The 21,943-nt window shown below is 43.1% G+C and overlaps 1 protein-coding gene across 11 annotated transcripts in view; it reads right to left on the reverse strand.

Annotated features, from left to right (window-relative positions):
- Nucleotides 1–21,943, reverse strand: part of GALNTL5 (polypeptide N-acetylgalactosaminyltransferase like 5) — a 141,108-nt gene that overhangs the window by 39,230 nt on the left and 79,935 nt on the right. For 10 of the 11 annotated variants that reach the window (XR_010842034.1, XM_067041813.1, XM_067041817.1 and 7 more), the window contains 2 exons: nucleotides 19,273–19,439; nucleotides 15,854–15,976 (listed from right to left, as the gene is read on the reverse strand). The exons of the other annotated variant lie outside the window; for it this stretch is intronic. Coding sequence is in view for 9 of the 10 variants with exons in the window: in XM_067041813.1 (XP_066897914.1) it covers nucleotides 15,854–15,976; nucleotides 19,273–19,439 (290 nt within the window). In the remaining variant the exon portion in view is untranslated. The remainder of the gene's footprint in view (nucleotides 1–15,853; nucleotides 15,977–19,272; nucleotides 19,440–21,943) is intronic. 11 annotated transcript variants of the gene reach the window in all.

Genomic DNA, 21,943 nt, shown 5'->3' on the forward strand with positions numbered 1-21,943 from the left:
CTAACCTTACACCTAAAGGAACTAGAGAAAGAAGAACAAACAAAACCCAAAGATAGCAGAGGAAAGAAATCATAAAGATTAGATCAGAAATAAATGAAATAGAAACAAAGAATACAATAGCAAAGATTAATAAAACTAAAAGCTGGTTCTTTGAGAAGAAAAACAAAATTGATAAACCATTAGCCAGAATCATGACGAAAAAGAGGGAGAGGACTCAAATCGATAAAATTAGAAATGAAAAAGGAGAAGTTACAACAGACACCACAGAAATAGAAAGCATCCTGAGACCACTACAAGCAACTCTATGCCAATAAAATGGACAACCTGGAAGAAATGGACAAATTCTTAGAAATGCACAACCTTCTGAGATGGAACCAGGAAGAAATAGAAAATATGAACAGACCATCACAAGCACTGAAATTGAAACTGATTAAAAATCTTCCAACAGGGCTTCCCTGGTGGCGCAATGGTTGAGAGTCCGCCTGCCGATGCAGGGGATATGGGTTCGTGCCCTGGTCGGGGAAGATCCCATATGCTGTTGAGCGGCTGGGCCCGTGAGCCATGGCCGCTGAGCCTGCGCATCTGGAGCCTGTGCTCCACAAAGGGAGAGGCCACAACAGTGAGAGGCCCGCATACCCCCCCCCAAAAAAAAAAAAAAAATCTTCCAACAAACCAAAGCCCAGGACCAGATAGCTTCACAGGCGAATTCTATCAAACATTTAGAGAAGAGCTAACACCTATCCTTCTCAAACTCTTCCAAAATATAGTAGAAGGAGGAACACTCCCAAACTCATTCTACAAGGCCACCATCACCCTGATACCAAAACCAGACAAAGATGTCACAAAAAAAGAAAACTACAGACCAGTATCACTGATGAACATAGATGCAAAAATCCTCAACAAAATACTAGCAAACAGAATCCAATAGCACGTTAAAAGGATTATACACCATGGTTAAGCGGGGTTTATCCCAGTAATGTAAGGATTCTTCAATATATGCAAATCAATCAATGTGATACACCATATTAACAAACTGAAGGAGAAAAACCATATGATCATCTCAAGAGATGCAAAGAAAGCCTTTGACAAAGTTCAACACCCATTTATGATAAAAACCCTCCAGAAAGTAGGCATAGAGGGAACTTACCTCAACATAATAAAGGCCATATATGACAAACCCACAGCCAACATTATTCTCAATGGTGAAAAACTGAAACCATTTCCACTGAGATCAGGAACAAGACAGGGTTGCCCACTCTCACCACTATTATTCAAGATAGTTTTGGAAGTTTTAGCCACAGCCATCAGAGAAGAAAAAGAAATAAAAGGAATCCAAATTGGAAAAGAAGAAGTAAAACTGTCACTGTTTGCAGATGACATGACACTATACATAGAGAATCCTAAAGATGCTACCAGAAAACTACTAGAGCTAATCAATGAATTTGATAAAGTAGCAGGATACAAAATTAATGCACAGAAATCTCTTGCATTCCTATACACTAATGATGAAAAATCCCAAAGTGAAATTAAGAAAACATTCCCATTTACCATTGCAACAAAAAGAATAAAATACATAGGTATAAACCTACCTAGGGAGACAAAAGACCTGTATGCAGAAAACTGTAAGACACTATGAAAGAAATTAAAGATGATACAAACAGATGGAGAGATATACCATGTTCTTGGATTGGAAGAATCAACATTGTGAAAATGACTGTACTACCCAAAGCTATCTGCAGATTCAATGCAATCCCTATCAAACTATCAGTGGCATTTTTCACAGAACTAGAACGAAAAATTTCACAATCTGTATGGAAACACAAAAGACCCCGAATAGCCAAAGCAATCTTTTTTTTTTTTTTTTTTTTGTGGTATGCGGGCCTCACTGTTGTGGCCTCTCCCGTTGCGGAGCACAGGCTCCGGACGCGCAGGCCCAGCGGCCATGGCTCACGGGCTTAGTCGCTCCGCGGCATGTGGGATCCTCCCGGACCAGGGCACGAACCCGTGTCTCCTGCATCGGCAGGCGGATCCTCAACCACTGCGCCACCAGGGAAGCCCGCCAAAGCAATCTTGAGAAAGAAAAACGGAGCTGGAGGAATCAGGCTCCCAGATTTCAGACTATACTACAAATAGACAGTAAGCAAAACAGTATGGTACTGGCACAAAAACAGAAATATAGATCAATGGACCTGGACAGAAAGTCCAGAGATAACCCCACTCACCTATGGTACCCTTATCTTTGATAAAGGAGGCAAGAATATACAGTGGAGAAAAGACAGCCTCTTCAGTAAGTGGTGCTGGGAAAACTGGATAGCTACAGGTAAAAGAATGAAATTAGAACACTTCCTAACACCATACACAAAAATAAACTCAAAATGGAATAAAGACCTAAATGTAAGGCCAGACACTATCAAACTCTTAGAGGAAAACACAGGCAGAACACTCTATGACATACATCACAGCAAGATCCTTTTTGACCCACCTCCTAGAGAAATGGAAATAAAACCAAAAATAAACAAATGGGACCTAATGAAACTTAAAAGATTTTGCACAGCAATGGAAACCATAAACAAGACAAAAAGACAACCCTCAGAATGGGAGAAAATATTTGCAAATGAAGCAACTGACAAAGGATTAATCTCCAAAATTTACAGGCAGCTCATGCAGCTCAATATCAAAACAAAACAAAAAAAAAACAACGCAACCCCAAAATGGGCAGAAGACCTAAACAGACATTTCTGCAAAGAAGATATACAGATTCCCAACAAACATATGAAAGAATGCTCAACATCATTAATCATTAGAGAAATGCAAATCAAAACTACAATGCGGTATCATCTCACACCTGTCAGAATGGCCCATCAAAAAATCTACAAACAGTAAATGCTGGAGAGGGTGTGGAGAAAAGGGAACCCTCTTGCACTGTTGGTGGGAATGTAGATTGATACAGCCACTATGGAGAACAGTATGGAGGTTCCTTAAAAAACTAAAAATAGAACTACCATATGACCCAGTAATCTCACTACTGGGCATATACACTGAGAAAACCATAATTCAAAAAGAGTCATGTACCAAAATGTTCATTGCAGCTCTATTTATGATAGCCAGGACATGGAAGCAACCTAAGTGTCCATCAACAGATGAATGGATAAAGAAGATGTGGCACATATATACAATGGACTATTACTGAGCCATAAAAAGAAATGAAACTGAGTTATTTGTAATGAGGTAGATGGACCTAGAGTCTGTCATACAGAATGAAGTAAGTCAGAAAGAGAAAAACAAACACCGTATGCTAACACATATATATGGAATCTAAAAAAAAAAAAGGTCATGAAGAACCTAGGGGCAAGATGGGAAAAATGACGCAGACCTACTAGAGAATGGACCTGAGGACATGGGGAAGGGGAAGGGTGAGCTGGGACAAAGTGAGAGAGTGGTAGTGTATATATGGACATATAAACACTACCAAATGTAAAATAGATAGCTAATGGGAAGCAGTCGCATAGCACAGGGAGATCAGCTCTGTGCTTTGTGACCAGCAAGAAGGGTGGGATAGGGAGGGTGGGAGGGAGGGAGACACAAGAGGGAAGAGATATGGGAACATATGTATATGTATAACTGATTCACTTTCTTATAAAGCAGAAACTAACACACCATTGTAAAGCAATTATACTCCAATAAAAACGTTAAAAAAAATTAGCCCCCCCTTGCCGCAACTAGAGAAAGCCCATGTGCAGCAACAAAGACCCAACGCAGCCAAAAACTAAATAAATAAAATAAAATAAATAAAAAGAATTCAAATGTATACATGTATACGCATGTCCACATCAGTACTCCTTACAATAGCCCAAAGAAGGAAACAGCCCAAATGTCTACCAACAGATGAATGGAGAAACAAACTGTATATATGCATACAATGGAATATTATCCAGACATAAAAAAATGAAGTGCTGACACATGTAGATGAATCTCAAAAACATTACGCTAGTGAAAGAGACAGACATAAAAGGTATGATTCCATTAATATGAAATATCCCGAAAAGTAAACCCAGAGACAGGATGCAGATTTTTGGTTGCCAGAGGCTGGGAGATGGGGAAATGGGAAGAAACTGCTTAATGGGTGTGGGGTTTTCTTCTGGGGTGATGAAAATATTACAGAACTGCATGGGGTGGTGGTTGTACAACATTGTGACTGTGCTAAACATCCCTGAATCGTTCATTTCAATCTTATGTTAAGTACATATCTCACCTCAATAAACAAATAATATCTGGTTAATTTTAAAAAATTTACTGGTGAGGTTGAACTTCTTTTCAGGTGATTAGCCATTTGTAAATGAAATGTTTATATCTTTTGACCGTTTAGATATAGGAGTCATGGTTTTTTGGTGTTTTTTTTTTAATGGTTGGGTATGTACATTTTACATAGTAAGAATATTAACTTTTTATCTATCTTAGTTATACTATTTCCCCATCCTATTGTTATTTAATTTTATCATTTTTTACAGTTTTTCATTTTTTGTAGTAAGCTGATTTTTCCTTTTTTTTTAAAGGTATAATTGACATATTATATTAATTTCAGTTGTGCAAGGTAATGATTTGATACTTGTATATATATTTCAAAATGATCACCATAGTAAGTCTAGTTAAAATCTGTCACTATATATAGTTACCAAAAAAATTTTTTTTCTTGTGATGAGAATTTTTAAGTCCATTGGTTTTAAGCTTTGAAATTTCTTCTTTGGGCTTCCCTGGTGGCGCAGTGGTTGAGAGTCCGCCTGCCGATGCAGGGGACACGGGTTCGTGCCCCGGTCCGGGAAGATCCCACATGCCGCGGAGCGGCTGGGCCCGTGAGCCGTGGCCGCTGAGCCTGCGCGTCCGGAGCCTGTGCTCCGCAGCGGGAGAGGCCACAACAGTGAGAGGCCCGCGTACCGCAAAAAAAAAAAAAAAAGAAATTTCTTCTTTGTAGAACGGGTAAGTATTAATCTGTTTTCTTTTTCTGTTTAAAAATTTCTCTTATAACAACTTAATGGTTTAACTTTTAAAAATAAAATTTTTAAGCCGGCTAGAATTTATTTGGTGTCTGGTATAAAATGAAGATGAATATTTTTCTCAAATAACTAATTGTTTGAGGGCCGTTAAAAAATAACCACAACAAAACCCCCCAAAACGCCTTTCTCCCATACTAACTTGCGGTGTCCTCTTTATCATATATAGCGTACATACACTTGGCATGTAAAGATTTAAATATTTTCAACTTTGACAATTTGAATGACTCAGGAAGACCACAAATATAGTATTATACATTGAAAAATAATTTAAAATTATACTACATGTAAAGTAATATTGAGTTTTTCTGAGTACTAATTTAAATTACAAAGCACGTGGGAACAAGCTACCTAGTCCCTACATTTCAATGAAACTTGATTATTTTTCACTCATCATAAGGCATTTTCTGGGGGAAACTTACATGCTTTAATGAGAGCAAAGGGGTACTGGGGTCCCTCCTGGCTGCTTCTCACACTCATAAGAATATTTTGTGGGGATGTCAAAATATTTATTTAAGTTTATTGTCAGGAAGTGGAGCAGTTGTTTGACTTCTGTTGGCCTCGGGAGTTATAGAAAGGATTGTTCTATTTATTGTTTATAGAGAGAACCTACATATAATCATCGGTATTTTATCTAAAACCCTGTCTTCCCAGATTAAATCAACTTCTCCTTAGGATCTGAAATAACTGAAGGGCATGAGGTTCAACCTGCCTGATAAAGGATCTTTCCCATACTTCCTTCCAAAAAAATATTTGTGGAATGTTCAAAACTGAATTACTCACTGAAGTTAAAAGTTGGGAGATATATTCTTCATCTTTCCCTGAGTGGAAGCTTCCTTTCTGCTTCCCTGTAGCAATCTGTTTGCACAATTTCTCTAGGGATTGTGGTTTGCAAGGTTTGTTACCTTTTTTTTTTTTTTTTTTTTTTTTGCGGTACGCGGGCCTCTCACTGTTGTGGCCTCTCCCGTTGCGGAGCACAGGCTCCGGACGCGCAGGCTCAGGGGCCATGGCTCACGGGCCCAGCCACTCCGCGGCATGTGGGATCTTCCCAGACCAGGGCACGAACCCGTATCCCCTGCATTGGCAGGCGGACTCTCAACCACTGCGCCACCAGGGAAGCCCTGTTACCCTATTTTTAAAAAAACAACAAATGCCATATCAATCTCGCTCAATATTTTCAGTCTTTTTCTCCTCTTATTTCATCTTATTTTCTGCTTTTCTTTCATCTCCACATTTTTACATTTAAACATAACTCAATATATTTATTTTAAATATTCTCATTTTGGTCTCTAAAGCAATCATTTTTAAGGTCTTACATATTTTCATTTTTATTAACCTACATATTATGTTACTGCTCTCTCTCTTTTTTTTTTTTTTGTATTGATGTTTAAGAATGTGGTGTGCAAAATCTAGTTTGGGGGAATGTACACAGAATCTCTTTGTGCTTAAGTGTTTGATCAAGTTTTGTACAATATCCAAACATTTCCATTTCATTCACACTATAAATCTGTTAAACATAGCCATTTGGATTTTGTAAAAAGCAATTAAGTGACTATGCTATTTGAATTTCTCATTTTTATTTGCTTGCTTGCTATGTTTCCATGACCTGGTAGTATGATGATACTGTTTACTGCAATGGAAACCAGGATTTGTGGGTTTGAGTCCTGAATTATGTGACCTGGGACAAGTCTCTGATCTATTAGGGAGATTAGCTTCTCTAACTGGGAAATAAGACTGGTGAGTTCTAAAATCTCCAAGAGACTTTCCACTGTGAATGGTCTATATTTTCATTACTTTTGCTCTGTATTTCTCCTAGTTTTATTTTATGTATTTTACCATTTTGAAGCATGTACATTAAATATTTATGTTTTAATTATTTATACTAATCACTTTCTAATAAGCATTTGTTTAATACTTAATGCTTAAAAAAAAAGTGTTCATAATTACCTCATTCAATCATTCCCACAACTACATTAGTTAGATATCTTTGTTCCCATATCATGGATTGGGAAGCTGAGGCTCGGAGAAGTGGCTTGCCCAAGATCCCGTAGCTGGTAACTGGCACCTACCGAACTTGAAACCATGGCTCTGGTTCGAAAACCAGTGCTCTTTGTATTGCCCTGTGTCACCTCCCTTGGATGTTCGTGGCGGAGAGTCAGACACTGCCCTCTGCACGGCTGCCTTTGAAGAAGCTGCCCAAGGGCCCCTCTACCCAAAACCGTCTGGCCCCTCTGCTCCCACCTGCAAAGCTTCCCGGTCAGCCTGAGCAGCTGCAATTCCAGAAGCAGCTGAACTGTCAGGAAGTCAGATAATTACCACCCTCCAACTCAAGGTCAAGCACCTACAGAGGGGTCTCTTTCTAGATATATTAGTGTTTTTTACATAAACTTAGTGGCATAAAACAACAAAAATATATTCCCTTACACTCCTGTAGGTCAGATGTCCAACATAGGTCTTCCTGGGCTAAAAAATCAAGGGGTTGGCCTCCTTTCCGGAGGCTCTAGGGAAGAAGCCTCTTCCAGCTTCTAGAAACTATGCACATTCCTTGGTCCCTTTCATCCATCTTCAAAGCCAACTACAGTGGATGGAGTCATCACGCACATCTCTCTGACCCTCTGCCCACAGCCTGGAGGATCTTCCAGTCTTAAGGGCTCATGTGATTAGACTGAGCCCACCTGGATGATCCAGGCTCATTCCCCATCCCAAGGCCCTTAACTTTAATCACAGAAGGTAACATATTAACAGGTTTGGAGGATTAGGATGCCTTGTTTGGGGAAGAGCATTAATCTGTCTGCCACATTAGGCAACAAAATCATCTCTCATTCTGTGTGAATGTCAAGCAACAATGCAAGCTCTCAACAGCGTGTTAGATTTTGTTAACCTTTTGCTTTTAGCATGGCAGTTGAAATCTACACCTCATCTCGGCCATCTTGGCCGCTTGCTAACCATCCAGGCCAATTCAGTAGAAGATACTCCATTCTCACCCCCAGATTGCCCTGTATTTATTCCCCCAAACTTCTTCTTCCACTGTGGACTACCCTTTTACCCTTTCCACAGTTCTCTTATTTAAAGTGAATTTCCCTACACTAATTTTTTTTTCCCACAAAATTCTCCTACAGACCTTCTTGCCTTCTGTAAACCCGGACTCCCCCTAGAAGATGCTATTTCCCCAGCAACATTACTGATAGAAAGTTCCTCCTTTTCCTCCGCGACTGCATGAATCCTTGGGTCCAGGGCAACATCGGCATTTCCCAGCTACTTATGGCTGCCTCTAGAACCACAACAAAAATGCTGTGGTTCAGAGGCAGCCTAAGTAGCTGGGAAATGCCACACACAAAAAGTTCTCTTTCCTTTAGATTCAGGCCATCTGACTCTAGCTTCTCTTTCTCACCTTGTCTCCACTTTGCAAAACCCTCACATTCTAATTCTCCCTGAGAATTGTGCCCCCAGTTGCTGTCATTTTCCTTCCTGCCCGAGGCCACAGCACACGGCTCATCACAGCTGTCTCAGCTACTGCAATTTATTTATTTACTTATTTGTTTGTTTATGCCGCCCCGTGGCTTGTGGGATCTTAGTTCCCCGACCAGGGATGGAACCCGTGCCCCTTGCAGCGGAAGCGTGGAGTCTTAACCACTGGACCGCCAGGGAAGTCTCAGCTCCTGCAATTTAAGGGCAACTTCAGTCATCACGTGAGCAGCAGCATCCACACAGTTGAGTAGACAGATAGCCATAAATATTACAAAACAAAAATCCATCAGGGGAAGGATGACACAGAGGAATAGGGGCTTGCTGTTTTGTACAGGGTGATTTCGAAAGGCCTCTCTGATAAGGTGACATATGTTTACAGAGAACTGAACAAAGTGAAGTAACAGGTCATGCAGGTGTCTGGAAGAAGAACATTCCAGGGGGGAAATCACAGGCAAAGCCTCTGAGATAGAAGTATAGTTGGTATGTTTGAGGAGCAGTTAGAAGGTCAGTGCCGCTGGGGTAGAGTGAAGGGGCGGTAAGTGCTGAGGTCAGAGCAATAGAGGGGAACAAATCTGAAGCCTCTACAAGAGATAGGGTGACGTCATGAGAATGCGAATATCAGCTCCTCGGGAAGCTAACACAACTCTAAACCTGCAAGTACACGTTAGCATCATATGAAAACCAATTACCCATGTTCAATGGGTACACTTTATTTTATGTAAGTTGTATCTCAATAGAGTTGATAAAAATTTTAAAAAAAGAATAAATGTTCATGGACAGCACATAGGAGGTGCTAGATAAATCCTTGATTGGAGGAGTGCATACATGAATAGTTAATGATGGGTCACCAGCTCTTGCCTCACCTGCCCACACCCCAGGATCACACAGTTTCTAATCCGGGAGCAAAGCCTAGCCTAGGCAGCCTACATCACAGGGCAGGGGGCGGGGGGCAGCTAATATAGACTGACTGATAGATACAGCAAGCACTGACAAAATTACTATTTATGTCAAGTCAAATTAGATGAATAAGAATATAGTGTATTTGAGCAACAAAATTAGATATATATAAAACCTACAGTCAAAAAGAGAAAATTTATTCTTTTCGAATACACATAGATGTTTTGAAACTCTGACCCAGCTTTAAAATGCAAAGGAGATCACAACAAAACAACAGACCAGAAATGCTAACCATGATACACTTAAGCTAGTAATCAGCAATTAAAAGACAATTTAGAAAAATCCCTTAGGTTTGGGGACTTCCTGGTGGTCCAGTGGCTAAGACTCTGCACTCCCAACGCAGGGGGCCCGGGTTTGACCCCTGGTCAGGGAACTAGATCCCACATGCTGCAACTAAAAGAGATCCCACATGCCGCAACTAAAAACCCCGCATGCACAACGAAGATCCTGCGTGCCGCAACTAAGACCCGATGCAGCCAAATAAACAAATAAATAAAATTAATGTTTTTTTAACAAAAATCCCTTCTGTTTGGAAACTTTAAAATTCACTTTAAAAAATACCTGGATTATAGAGGAAACCAAAAATGATACCAGTGTCTTGATAGTTTATAGGCCAATTTTATATAATTTTCCAAATATCTACATAATCTGTCTTATGTAGATATTCAGAAAAAAGAAAAAGAGCAAAAACCATTCAGTTCATTCTATGAGTCTAAAAAAGCAAAGTATCAATGTAAGAAAACAGTATCCAAAAAAATGAAAATTCTAAGCCTCTCTTAATTTTATTTTATTTTTTATTTATTTATTTTTTCCTCTCTTAATTTTAAATGTAGATGCTGTGTGTGGGGGTGGGTGGGGGAAGGGATGGAGAGGAAGTGAGATTATGTGTGAATGGAGTGGGTATTGTAAGATATTAACATCTAGTGAATCTAGATGAGGGTATGGAAGTGCTCTGTGGGTTTGAAAATTTCTAAACTGAAAAATTAATAAGACTTCTTCTCCTTAAAAAAACACAACTCTATGGCAGTGTTACGGGTTGAATTATGTCCTCCCCAAAAGACATATTCAAGTCTGAACCACTAGTATCTCAGAATGTGACTTTATTTAGAAATAGGGTGTTGCAGATGTAATTAGTTAAGATGAGGTACTACTAGAGTAGGGTGTGTGCTTAATCCAATATGACTGGTGTCCTTAGTCACACAGGGAGAAGGCCATGTGACCACAGGGACAGGGACAGGGACCGGAGGGATGCCGCTGCAAGCCAGCGATTGACGGCCACCACCAGAAGCTGGGAGAAACAAGGAAGGACCCTCCCCTACAGCTTTCAGAGAGACCGTGGCCCTGGTGACACCTTGATTTTGGACTTCTGGCCTCCAGAATTGTGAGGCAGTAAATTTCTGTTATTTTAAACCAGCTGGTTTGTGGTACTTTGTTATGGCAGCCCCAGGAAACTAATATTGGTAAATACAATACTTAAGTGAAAATTTAGAATTGTTCCCATTAAAGTTAGGAATAAGGAAAGGATGACCTACTATCTCCACTTCAATCCAATGTTAGAGAGGAAGAGGGAAAATTGTCTATTTTCAGTTGACAGAAAATGCAAGAGAGGGACTTCCCTGGTTAAGAATGTGGTTAAGAATCCACCTGCCAATACAGGGGACACGGGTTTGAGCCCCGGTCCAGGAAGATCCCACATGCCGAGGAGCAACTAAGCCCGTGTGCCCACCCGCCTAGAGCTTGTGCTCCGCAACAAGAGCAGCCACTGCAATCAGAAGCCCACGCGCCGCAATGAAGAGTAGCCCCCGGTCACTGCAGCTAGAGAAAGGCTGCGTGCAGCAACGAAGACCTAATGCAGCCAAATATTTAAAAAACAATTTTTTAAAGTATCTCATTCCTATATACCAGTAATTAGAAAATGCAACAGGAAGATCCCAGATCACAATTTAAAAAACACAAGAAACCAAGATATACAGGAATAAATCTTTGCACACGGTATCCATGGAGAAAATGACAAAACATTATTAAAAGAATATAAAAGTAGATCTGAATAAATGTCCATGAATGGGAAGACACCATTAAAAAGATGTAAATTCTCTCCCATTTTAATCTATAAACTCCACGCAATTCCAGTGAAAATCTCAATAGATTTTTTGTGGAACTTAATGGGATGATCCTAAGTTAAGACGATTTTGCAGAATGACATGGAAATATTTGACCTACAAGTTATAAAAACATCTTATCAAGCTATCCTAATCAAGAGAGGGTGTGATTAGCCTTAGAAATATACAAAGACAATAATAGAAGAGAGAAGCCAGAATTAAATGCAGGAATATACAGATATAAGTGATAGAAGTAGCACTATAATCTATGAAGAAAGACTGCACTATTTAATGAATGGCATGGAGATAACTGGTTAGCCATAAAGGATAAATGACATTAGATTCTTACCTTACACCATTCCCAGAACAATCAATTCTAGGTAGATTAATAATATAACGTAAAAAAGCAAAATTTTTAAAAATGTAGAATATCGGGCTTCCCTGGTGGCGCAGTGGTTGAGAATCCGCCTGCCGATGCAGGGGACTCGGGTTCGTGCCCCGGTCCGGGAAGATCCCACATGCCGCGGAGCAGCTGGGCCCGTGAGCCGTGGCCGCTGGGCCTGCGCGTCCGGAGCCCGCGCTCCGCAACGGGAGAGGCCACAACAGTGAGAGGCCCGCATACCACCAAAAAAAAAAAAAAAAAAAAAAAAAAAAAAATGTAGAATATCGTCATGATCATGGAGTAAGGAAGAATCTCTTACACAAGACACAAAAATCAGAAGGAAAAATATTGATAAATCTGATTTTTTTTTTTTTGCCTGCATTGTGTCTCCGTTGCTGCACGAGGGCTTTCTCTAGTTGCGGCGAGTGGAGGCTACTCTTCGTTGAGGTGTCCAGGCTTCTCATTGCAGTGGCTTCTCTTATTGTGGCGCACGGGCTCTAGGGCACATGGGCTTCAGTAGTTGTGGCGCACGGGCTTAGTTGCTCCGTGGAATGTGGGATCTTCCTGGACCAGGGCTCGAACCTGTGTTCGCTGCATTGGCAGGCGGATTCTTAACCACTGTGCCACCAGGGAAGTCCTGATTGTTTCATTAAGTTAAAGCTAGTTGCTAGTATAATAAAACTCCAAAATGTGTAATGGCTCAAATGCAGTCAAAGTTTATGTCTACTCATTTAGTAGTCCAAGGCAGGTTCCTGATTGAGGGGAAGCTCTCCTCCATGGGGTCACTCAGGGACACAAGCTGATGGGATCTCTTCCATCTTCAACCCATGCCCTTCAAATTCACTGCAGTCAGCTCCACCCTAGTCAGCCAGCAGGAGGAATAAAGTGTGGAGGGGGATAAACCAACTTCCTACGAGCCTTGGTCAGGAATTGTTGAAATATAGTCACAAGGCCATTCCTACTGAAAGGAAGGCAGGAAAGCCCAGGGTGCCTCTCTGTCCACCAAGAGGTAGTGGGTTTTTTGGTGAACTTCCGTTCAACATAAGACACTATCCACAAAGATGGGAAGGTCCGCCATAGACTGGGCAGTGATATTCTAGGTGTATATGATACCGGATTCGTATCATACAGGCACCTCCGAATCGGTAACAAACGGACAACCCAATCAAACAATTGACAAAGGACGGGAACAGACCAAATTCACAGAAAAATCTACAAAAAATCTACAAAAATATGAAAAAACACTCCACGCTGCTAGTATTTTTTTTTTTTTTTTTTTTTTTTTTTTTGGTATGTGGGCCTCTCACTGTTGTGGCCTTTCCCGTTGCGGAGCGCAGGCTCCGGACACGCAGGCTCAGCGGCCACGGCTCACGGGCCCAGCCGCTCCGCGGCACGTGGGATCTTCCCGGACCGGGGCACGAACCCGTGTCCCCTGCATCGGCAGGCGGATTCTCAACCACTGCGCCACCAGGGAAGCCCCAAATTTGTGTGTTTTTTTTTTTTTGTGCACGCTGCTAGTAATCGAGGAAATGCCAAGAAAATAAAGGATACCGTTTTTTGACCAAATTTGGCAAACACTAGAATGATTGGTAACAAATAATCCAGTGTCGGCTGGGCTCCAGGGAGAGGGCCCTCTTACACCCTGTGATGGAACTGTGAATTGGTGCCATCTTTTTAAGGACAATTTGGCAGTATCCATCAAAATTTAAAATAAGAATTCCCCTTTTGCCCAGCAGTTCCACTTTTAGCAATTTATCCCAGACGCATAAGCATTCATTTCCACAAAGGTTTATTATGTACAAGAATTGCCGGTACAACTTTTTTTTTGAGTAATAGTAAAAAGTAAAAATCACCAAATGACAAATGGCTAAAGAAATTATGGCAATCCATGATGGAATCCATATGGAATACCATAGAATGCAGTAAAAAAAAAAATTGAGGTAAGTCTCAAGTATTGTCATGGGAAAAGTTCCAAAACATTAAATTGAAATTAAAAGAGTAAGTCTCAGAACAATGGAGATAGTATGATTCCATATATTTAAAAATCCTTGGGCTTCCCTGGTGGCGCAGTGGTTGAGAATCCGCCTGCCGATGCAGGGGATACGGGTTTGTGCCCCGGTCCGGGAAGATCCCACATGCCGCGGAGCGGCTGGGCCCGTGAGCCATGGCCGCTGAGCCTGCGCGTCCGGAGCCTGTGCCCCGCAACGGGAGAGGCCACAACAGTGAGAGGCCCGCGTACCACAAAAAAAAAAAAAAAAAAAAAAAAAAAAAAAAAAAAAATCCTTAAATCTATGTGTGCATGTGTGTATGTGTGCACATACATACACACATATGTATATTAATGCATAAAACCAAAGTTCTGAAAAGATGCATGCCATGCAGTTTTAGTGGTTTATATTGCATTTTGGACAGTTAATACGTATTATCTGTGTGGTTAAATAAGAGAATGTCTCAATCAGGCCAACATAGAAAAAAAGAATCAGATTTTGCTTTTATTTGGCCTTCTACTCAATAAGGAAATAGCCTTGCTAAAGAACAGAGACATTTCCTCAGACTGCCACATGGCCTGATGAAAGACCCTTAAACATTACCAATCGCCTTTTGTCCTCGTTTTTTTTTTTTTTTTCTTTGCGGTACGCGGGCCTCTCACCGCTGTGGCCTCTCCCGCTGCGGAGCACAGGCTCGGGACGCGCAGGCTCAGCGGCCGCGGCTCACGGGCCCAGGCGCTCCGCGGCATGTGGGATCTTCCCGGACCGGGGCACGAACCCACGTCCCCCGCATCGGCAGGCGGACTCTCAACCGCTGCGCCGCCAGGGAAGCCCTGTCCTAGTTTAATATTCTGCAAACAACCCTCTGATCATTCGGGTTTCCAGGAAGCTTCGAAGTCAGAATGCTCGGATTCCCCTCGGCACTCAGTCCACTCCCCACGAACTGCCCTTGGCGAGGATGTGGCTGCCTGGTCCGAAGTGATGCCCCCTCCCTGAGGGGCAGAGGGTGTCCTCATCCCTGTCTGGTCCCCTTACCCGGGCCAGGTGGGACCTCTCTGCACTGCTCCTGGGCGTGCTGCTTAGACCTCCCTTCAGGAGAACCTGCCGTGAGGAGTGGGTTTGACAGCTTCCAAAGCTTTGGGATCTTCTGCAGTATACACGCCAAGGCCATGCCCTCCCAGGGGGCTCCCAGCCAATCACTAAGCACGCTGGGCGGGGGCGGGGCAGGCAGGGGACGAACAAGAGCTGGGCCACTGGGGCGCCCGTGCAGGATTCCTCCAATGGGCGGCCTTTGATCGGGCTCCCCACCAGCCCCCGGGAGCCTTTCTGGGAGCCACGCAGCAGACTGAAGGGCCTGCAAGCTTCCCTTCTTTCCCTGCCTCTTTCCACGGGTGTCAGGCCAGAAGCTTCCGGTCCACGCTCTTCCCTCTCCCCTTTATCCTTCACAGACATCTCTCCATAAACACGCCTCCCGTTTCGTCTTGGCCTCTGACACCCTCCTAGCTTCAGAGCTCCCCATGGGTCGGCAGCTGCATCACAGCCCCGCTCTCCCCATAAAGTCTTGCTTTCCGCTCCCCTTACGTGGCTCCCAAGAGCACTCCAGTGGGTTCCATGCATGTATTTAAAACTCCATCCCAGAGTTTGTACCTGGGGGAACTCATCCTGCGACTGGAGGCTGACATTATGACCCCTGCAAAAGAATATCCTCTATTTGAAATAACAAATTAACATTTTGAAGCAGACTCTTTTCAGAGTCAAAAGAAGATTAGACTCATATGGCTGAAATATATTTCCACTCTTCTGCTTACGCCAGTGGAGACATGGAGGGTCTCCATGAGGATGATTTCCATACAGACAGGAAGATCTCTGTGACGCAGACACAGGGTCATGTTCCGAACGCCATGTTCATACCTGAAGCATGTGACGCTCCAATCAGCCTTGCTCGAATCAGTCCCTCTCTCTTTTTGTTTCTTATTAATTTAATCTTTCCCCGAAAAGTTTCCAGGTGATAGTCTAGTTTCTCTTTCAAATCATCTGGAAAAAAAAGTCAACACTTGACAATTGCAAACTCTAAGGACAGAAATTAAACCAATTTCTCACAATTTTGATTGATTCCTAAAAACTATGCTATTCCACAGACGTTCTAACCTTAAGAGAGAATTTTATCAGACGAACGTGCATAAAATGTGAACAAAACGTGAACAGAAAGAGATTCAGGGGCTTCCCTGGTGGCGCAGTGGCTGAGAGTCCGCCTGCCGATGCAGGGGTCGCGGGTTCGTGCCCCGGTCCGGGAAGATGCCACGTGCCGCGGAGCGGCTGGGCCCGTGAGCCATGGCCACTGAGCCTGCGCGTCCGGAGCCTGTGCTCCGCAACGGGAGGGGCCACGACAGTGAGAGGCCCGCGTACCGAAAAAAAAAAAAAAAAAAAAAGAGATTCAGCATTGAAATCATCCACAAACATCCTTCTGTGTTTCTAGTGAAATACCTCTATTTTAATAAATCACTATTAAAATTTTAATAGAAAAAGCACGAGTTATGCCTCTTTGGGGCAATTTGACTTTGTTATTAACAATCGTGCTCTTAAGTCTATAATAATTCCCAGGCAGGTAATCAGACCACTCGAGTCTCAGCTTCCTCGTCTGTGAGAAGGCGGACGCAGCATATCCCTTGCAGGTCTGCAGTGAGAGGAAGAAATGCATCGCCGAGCACAGAGCCTGGTACCTAACAATCACTCGGTACTTGGGGGTTAACATGAAGTCTCTGGTGAGATGGACACAGATGCCCCAGAGGTTTAAACTCCTAAGTGCTAGGACTCTGGACCGGGAGGCTGGGGGCGGCAGCAGGCTCACTGTGGTCTCATCAGAAGGAGGGACCTCTTTCCTTGTCTGTAGAAAGAGTGCCAGGGCCCTGCTCAGAGGCACAGTGCAGGCCCCACAGCTTTGCTTGCAGGGTGGGGACAGCATCTCAGCTCCGATGTCTGCAAACCCCTCCCAACATCTGGGACCCAGACCTTGGAGCAAATAGGGCCGTTCTGGCCGTGGTCGTTGCTGACGTGGAGTGGAGGGTTTGGGTCCTTCCAAAGATGGTCGTGCCGTTGGCTTGTAGTCGAGAGGGAACAGGGCTATGAGAAAGGTGGACAGTAGCAGGTCAGCTCTGGACGTGCCTCTCGTGTAACTCAATGCGGGCAGTTGTCTGGGCCCCCAAGCCCTGCTATCCCAAGCTGAGGGACCCCATCAGCAGTACCAAGTGGTATGAGCTAGAAAAGACTAGCTACAGTTGAAGAAAGTTCTCCTAGAGCCCACGTGAAATCACTGTGGATTTAAAGCAGGGGTGCATCAATCCTGAGCTTCATCAGGACACAGAACACCCCATTTCCTGTTTGAGGTTCTGTGTGGGTCCAAGACTAAGCTCCTTGGTGGGGTGGGTGAAATGACCGCCAACCAGGTGACCGTGGATCCAGGAGGAGACGTAGAGTGTCCGGTCCAGCCGTCAGCGGTGAGTCCTCCGATGCCTAAAGAACACCCGAGGAAGTCACCAGGTCTGTCCTGAGCTCTTGGCATAGTTCTGAAAGGCTGTGGGAGGTTCCCTGGTCATGCTGGAATTGCATCTCCGGGGCGGGATCCCTGCTCTTCTGGGTGAGAAGCTGCAACTCCACAGTCCGGCAAAGACCCCACCCTGCTGCCCGCTCCTGGCTCTCCTGGGGCCTTCTTGCCCCACACGTGGCCAGATGTGTTGCTTAGGGTACTGGTCAGATAAGGAACCTGGCCACCCCTCCGCATCCCCTCCTAGGCACAAGACCAGAAATAAACAGTACTGGACCCCTCTGATTTGCGTGGCTCTCACACAAATAATGTCATACGTGATAGTGCCTGGCCAACGAGTGGAATTCCTAAATGTAGCTGACATTAGCTTGAGTTCCCTTTCACTTTTTTTTTTTTTTTTTTTTTTTTTGTGGTACGCGGGCCTGTCACTGTCGTGGCCTGTCCCGTTGCGGAGCACAGGCTCCGGACGCACAGGCTCAGCGGCCATGGCTCACGGGCCCAGCCGCTCCGCAGCATGTGGGATCTTCCCGGACCGAGGCACGAACCCGTATCCCCTGCATCGGCAGGCGGATTCTCAACCACTGCGCCACCAGGGAAGCCCCTCCCTTTCACTTTTGAGTTGATGCATCTACGGTTATTTCTCCGAGGTGAGCCCCCCCCAGGACATCTTCTTTCCTTCCTCTGCCTGTTCTTCTTCCTCCCGTTTCTCCTCCTCTTTTTCTGTCCCAGCCCATAGTGGGTCAGATTCACGGTACATTAGGTAAACTGTTAGGTAGAAAACTTATCCAACAGAGATACATTGCTTCCATGAGAAATGCACCTCACAGGGAACCTGCAGACTTCAAAGAGCTTACGCTTAATCTGGGCCCTCTTGGCTTGCCTGGGGTTTGTAATTAAGTTGTAAAATAGACAGCTAATCTCAAATGCTAAATGGAGTTAATCAGGTTTTGTTCTAGTGTCATAGTTCTTTAAAACCAGTGAACATGGAGGAATAAGCCATTAAGGGTAGTTGGCGTGATTAGAATTCTTTCATGTAAAGTACCTAGATTGTGTCATTCCCCTGCATTAAGCCTTGGAATCGTTCCCCATTTTCTCCAAATAAAATTCAAACAATGCCTTCACGAGGGGCTGCCTTTTTACGTTTCTGGTTTCAGGCCTACCCCCTCCCTCCTAACACTATACTCATACATAATCTACATAAAATACAGAACTATTCCAAACTCACCACGTTTTCTCTTGCCTCTGGGCCTTTATAACGCCATTTCCTCTGCCTAAAATACTTTTTCCTTCCTCTCCATCAATATAACCCCAACTCAGCCTTCAGACCTCAGTTCAGATAGCACTTTCAGAAAAAAATTTACTTTATTGAAGTATACTTGATTTACAGTGTAGTGTTAATTTCTACTGTACAGCAAAGTGATTCAGTTATACGTATACATATTCCTTTCCATTATGATTTATCATAGGATACTGAACATAGTTTTCTGTGCTATACAGTAGGACCTTGTTTATCCATCCTATATGTAAGAGTTGGCTAGACATCACTTCTTGAACGTCATGCATGACCTCTAAAGACCAGCTCGCCCGACATTTGTCTCATGGAAGCACTAACCATCCCATTAGCCCAACACCATAAGGACAGGGACCAGCTCTCACATCGCCACGAGTGCACCAAAGTGCCTGCCTCAAAACCCACTGAAAAATGTTCTTTGTATAAAATAACTCAAGTGCCACAGAGATAGCGCCGCCTTCAAAGTAGATTAGATAGATGATGAGCGTCCTATCTTACCAAATTCACTCATGTCATCTACCAAAATAATTTCTTCAAGGATATGCTGTGGAGTAAGAGTCATGACACTGGACACTGTCCGAAACAAGGCATTAAATTCTTCATTGTGGAAACAAATGACAATGCTGGCAGTAGGTAGGTTGGATGGGTACTGTTTTTTATGACACCTGCAGGCATAAGCAAGAGAAAGCCTTAGATGTTTTGAGGACTCATTCAAACACCTTTCTTTATTCATATTTTTTCCTCTTTATTCCTTTAATCAATGATTATGATAATAAGGTGACAGTACATTTAAAATACAAAAATTAAGATACAAAAATTTCTTTAAACTTCTTATGTTGTTCTAATATTTTCTAAATCATTCCTCCCTTCTTAATGCCAGTAATAATTGCCTTTCCCTAAGACTCTGCTTTGATAATATTAGTTCTGTTTTGAACATAGTATAAACACAAATTATACCTATATTTTGGTTTCTATCATAAAAAAAAATTAATAAGCTTATACGCACTGAAAGGTTCAAATTAACCTTACTGTTCTATCTTCAAAGAAAATCTATGTGTTGTTCTTACATTTGTGTAGTCTATTGCAACAAAGAAATGTAGTGGATATAGTGTAATTAGATTTCTTCCAAGGCTTTGACAAAAAATGGTTTACTATTTTTTTTGTGCACTTGAGAGAAGAATAGACCCTGTGTTCTAGTAATATTAGTTTTCAGCTGTTAAGTATTGTTTGGATTGCTATATTATTTGGTTGTATTTTGAAATATTTTGGCTGTAAATGACAAACCCACTGGAACTAGCTTAAGCATAAGAGAGAGGTTCACTGTAAAAGGACCCAAATGTCCCACAGGACCTAGCCAACAGGCAGGAACCTGGAGCCTCCAAGAGCAATTCTAACCAGAGGCTTGAAAGCCACTTGGACATGCTCCATTTCTGCTCTTGTCTTTATATCTGGGAATAATTATAATGATAACAATAACGACATCAGCCTACCTCATAGGCTGTGAAGTTTCAATTAATTAATATACGTAAAATGCTCAGGTCAGTGCCTTGCAGTCAGTATTCTACAAGGCTCATTACATGGCTCTTATTCTCTCTGCAACTTGGCTTGTTTTCCCTCCCTTACCCCACAGAGTGGGAAATGCAGCTGATGTCAGCACGTCCTACAGTCCAGCATCCAAGGAGAAACTGGTGAAACCCCCCCCTTTTCCCCCAAATTCACAGGACACGATTCACTGGCCCAGTCTGCCTTAGATGCCCATCATGGCCAGATAGTGGGGTCAAAATAGAAAGTCACTCGATGCACTGCCGCCGTGTGAGAAGGGGGCAGTGGGTAGGAAACCCCAGGGAAGGACGTGCTGGGCAGGCAGCCCCGCAGGGATCCTGGACAGACTTTCAGGACATTTCTGGATTGGTGTCCCCATGGAAGAAGACGACCTTGTGCTGGTTATAACATTTTTATCCAAGAGTAGATGAAGATATAGAAGGCATGCTTGCCGGGTGGAAACGGACTCGTGCTTCAAGGAATGAGAGTATGAGATGACAGAACCAAGAAAAGACCTGAGAGGATGGGAAAAGGGGGTGAGTGCTGTGGGCTGCACATGGCCTAAAACGTCAGGTGGGAAAACGGGGCCTCACAGAAACAGATAGGATTAAAAGGCTTGCATTCCAGTAGGATCACTGTGTGACCAAAGAGCAAGTAGATGAGACACAGGGAGAGAGAGGATGCCCCCAAATAGAGAGACGGTGGTCCAGGGCGAACTCAGGCTACTCAGATCAATCTCTAGGATGACATTTAGTCCTGGGTATATCATTTTCAGAAAACTATAAACTGAGTCCCTTCGGAGGAACGGGACAATGATATTGAAGGAGGCTGAAACCACGTCACATGTGGTTACACCCCTAAGAGAAGGCTGATGTGTATGGGTTTCTCTAAAATTAATTGATAGGGGCTTCCCTGATGGCGCAGTGGTTGAGAATCCGCCTACCAATGCAGGGGACACTGGTTTGAGCCCTGGTCTGGGAAGATCCCACATGCCACAGAGCAACTAAGCCCATGCGCCACAACTACTGAGCCTGTGCTCTACAGCTCGAGAGCCACAACTACTGAGCCCGTGGGCCACAACTACTGAAGCCCGTGCACCTAGAGCCTGTGCTCTGCAACAGAAGAAGACACAGCAATGAGAAGCCTGCGCACCACAACGAAGAGTAGCCTCTGATCACTGCAACTAGAGAAAGCCCACGTGCAGCAACGAAGACCCAACACAGCCAAAAATAAAAAAAATTAAAACATATTAAATCCTAAAAGAATAATTCACCATTCATTCTACAAGGCCAACATTACTCTGATAACAAAACCAGACAAGGACAGTCAGGACAAATACAAATTGATAGCCCTCACGAACACTGATATAAAATTCCAAACAAAATTTCAGCAAATCAAATTCAATAATATATAAAAAGGATAATGCATCATGACCAAGTGGGGGATAGCCCATAAATATAACCTCTGTTTAACATTAGAAAAGCAACATAATTTACCATCTTCTCAAACTAAAGATACACACATCTCAATACACAGAAAATGATGTGACAAAATTCAACAGTTGCCTGGTGAAAAATTCTCAGCAAACTAGGAATAGAAGGGAACTTCCTAAACCTGAAAAAGAACA

The sequence above is a fragment of the Kogia breviceps genome, chromosome 9, assembly GCF_026419965.1.
Source record: "Kogia breviceps isolate mKogBre1 chromosome 9, mKogBre1 haplotype 1, whole genome shotgun sequence".
Lineage (NCBI taxonomy): Eukaryota > Metazoa > Chordata > Mammalia > Artiodactyla > Physeteridae > Kogia > Kogia breviceps.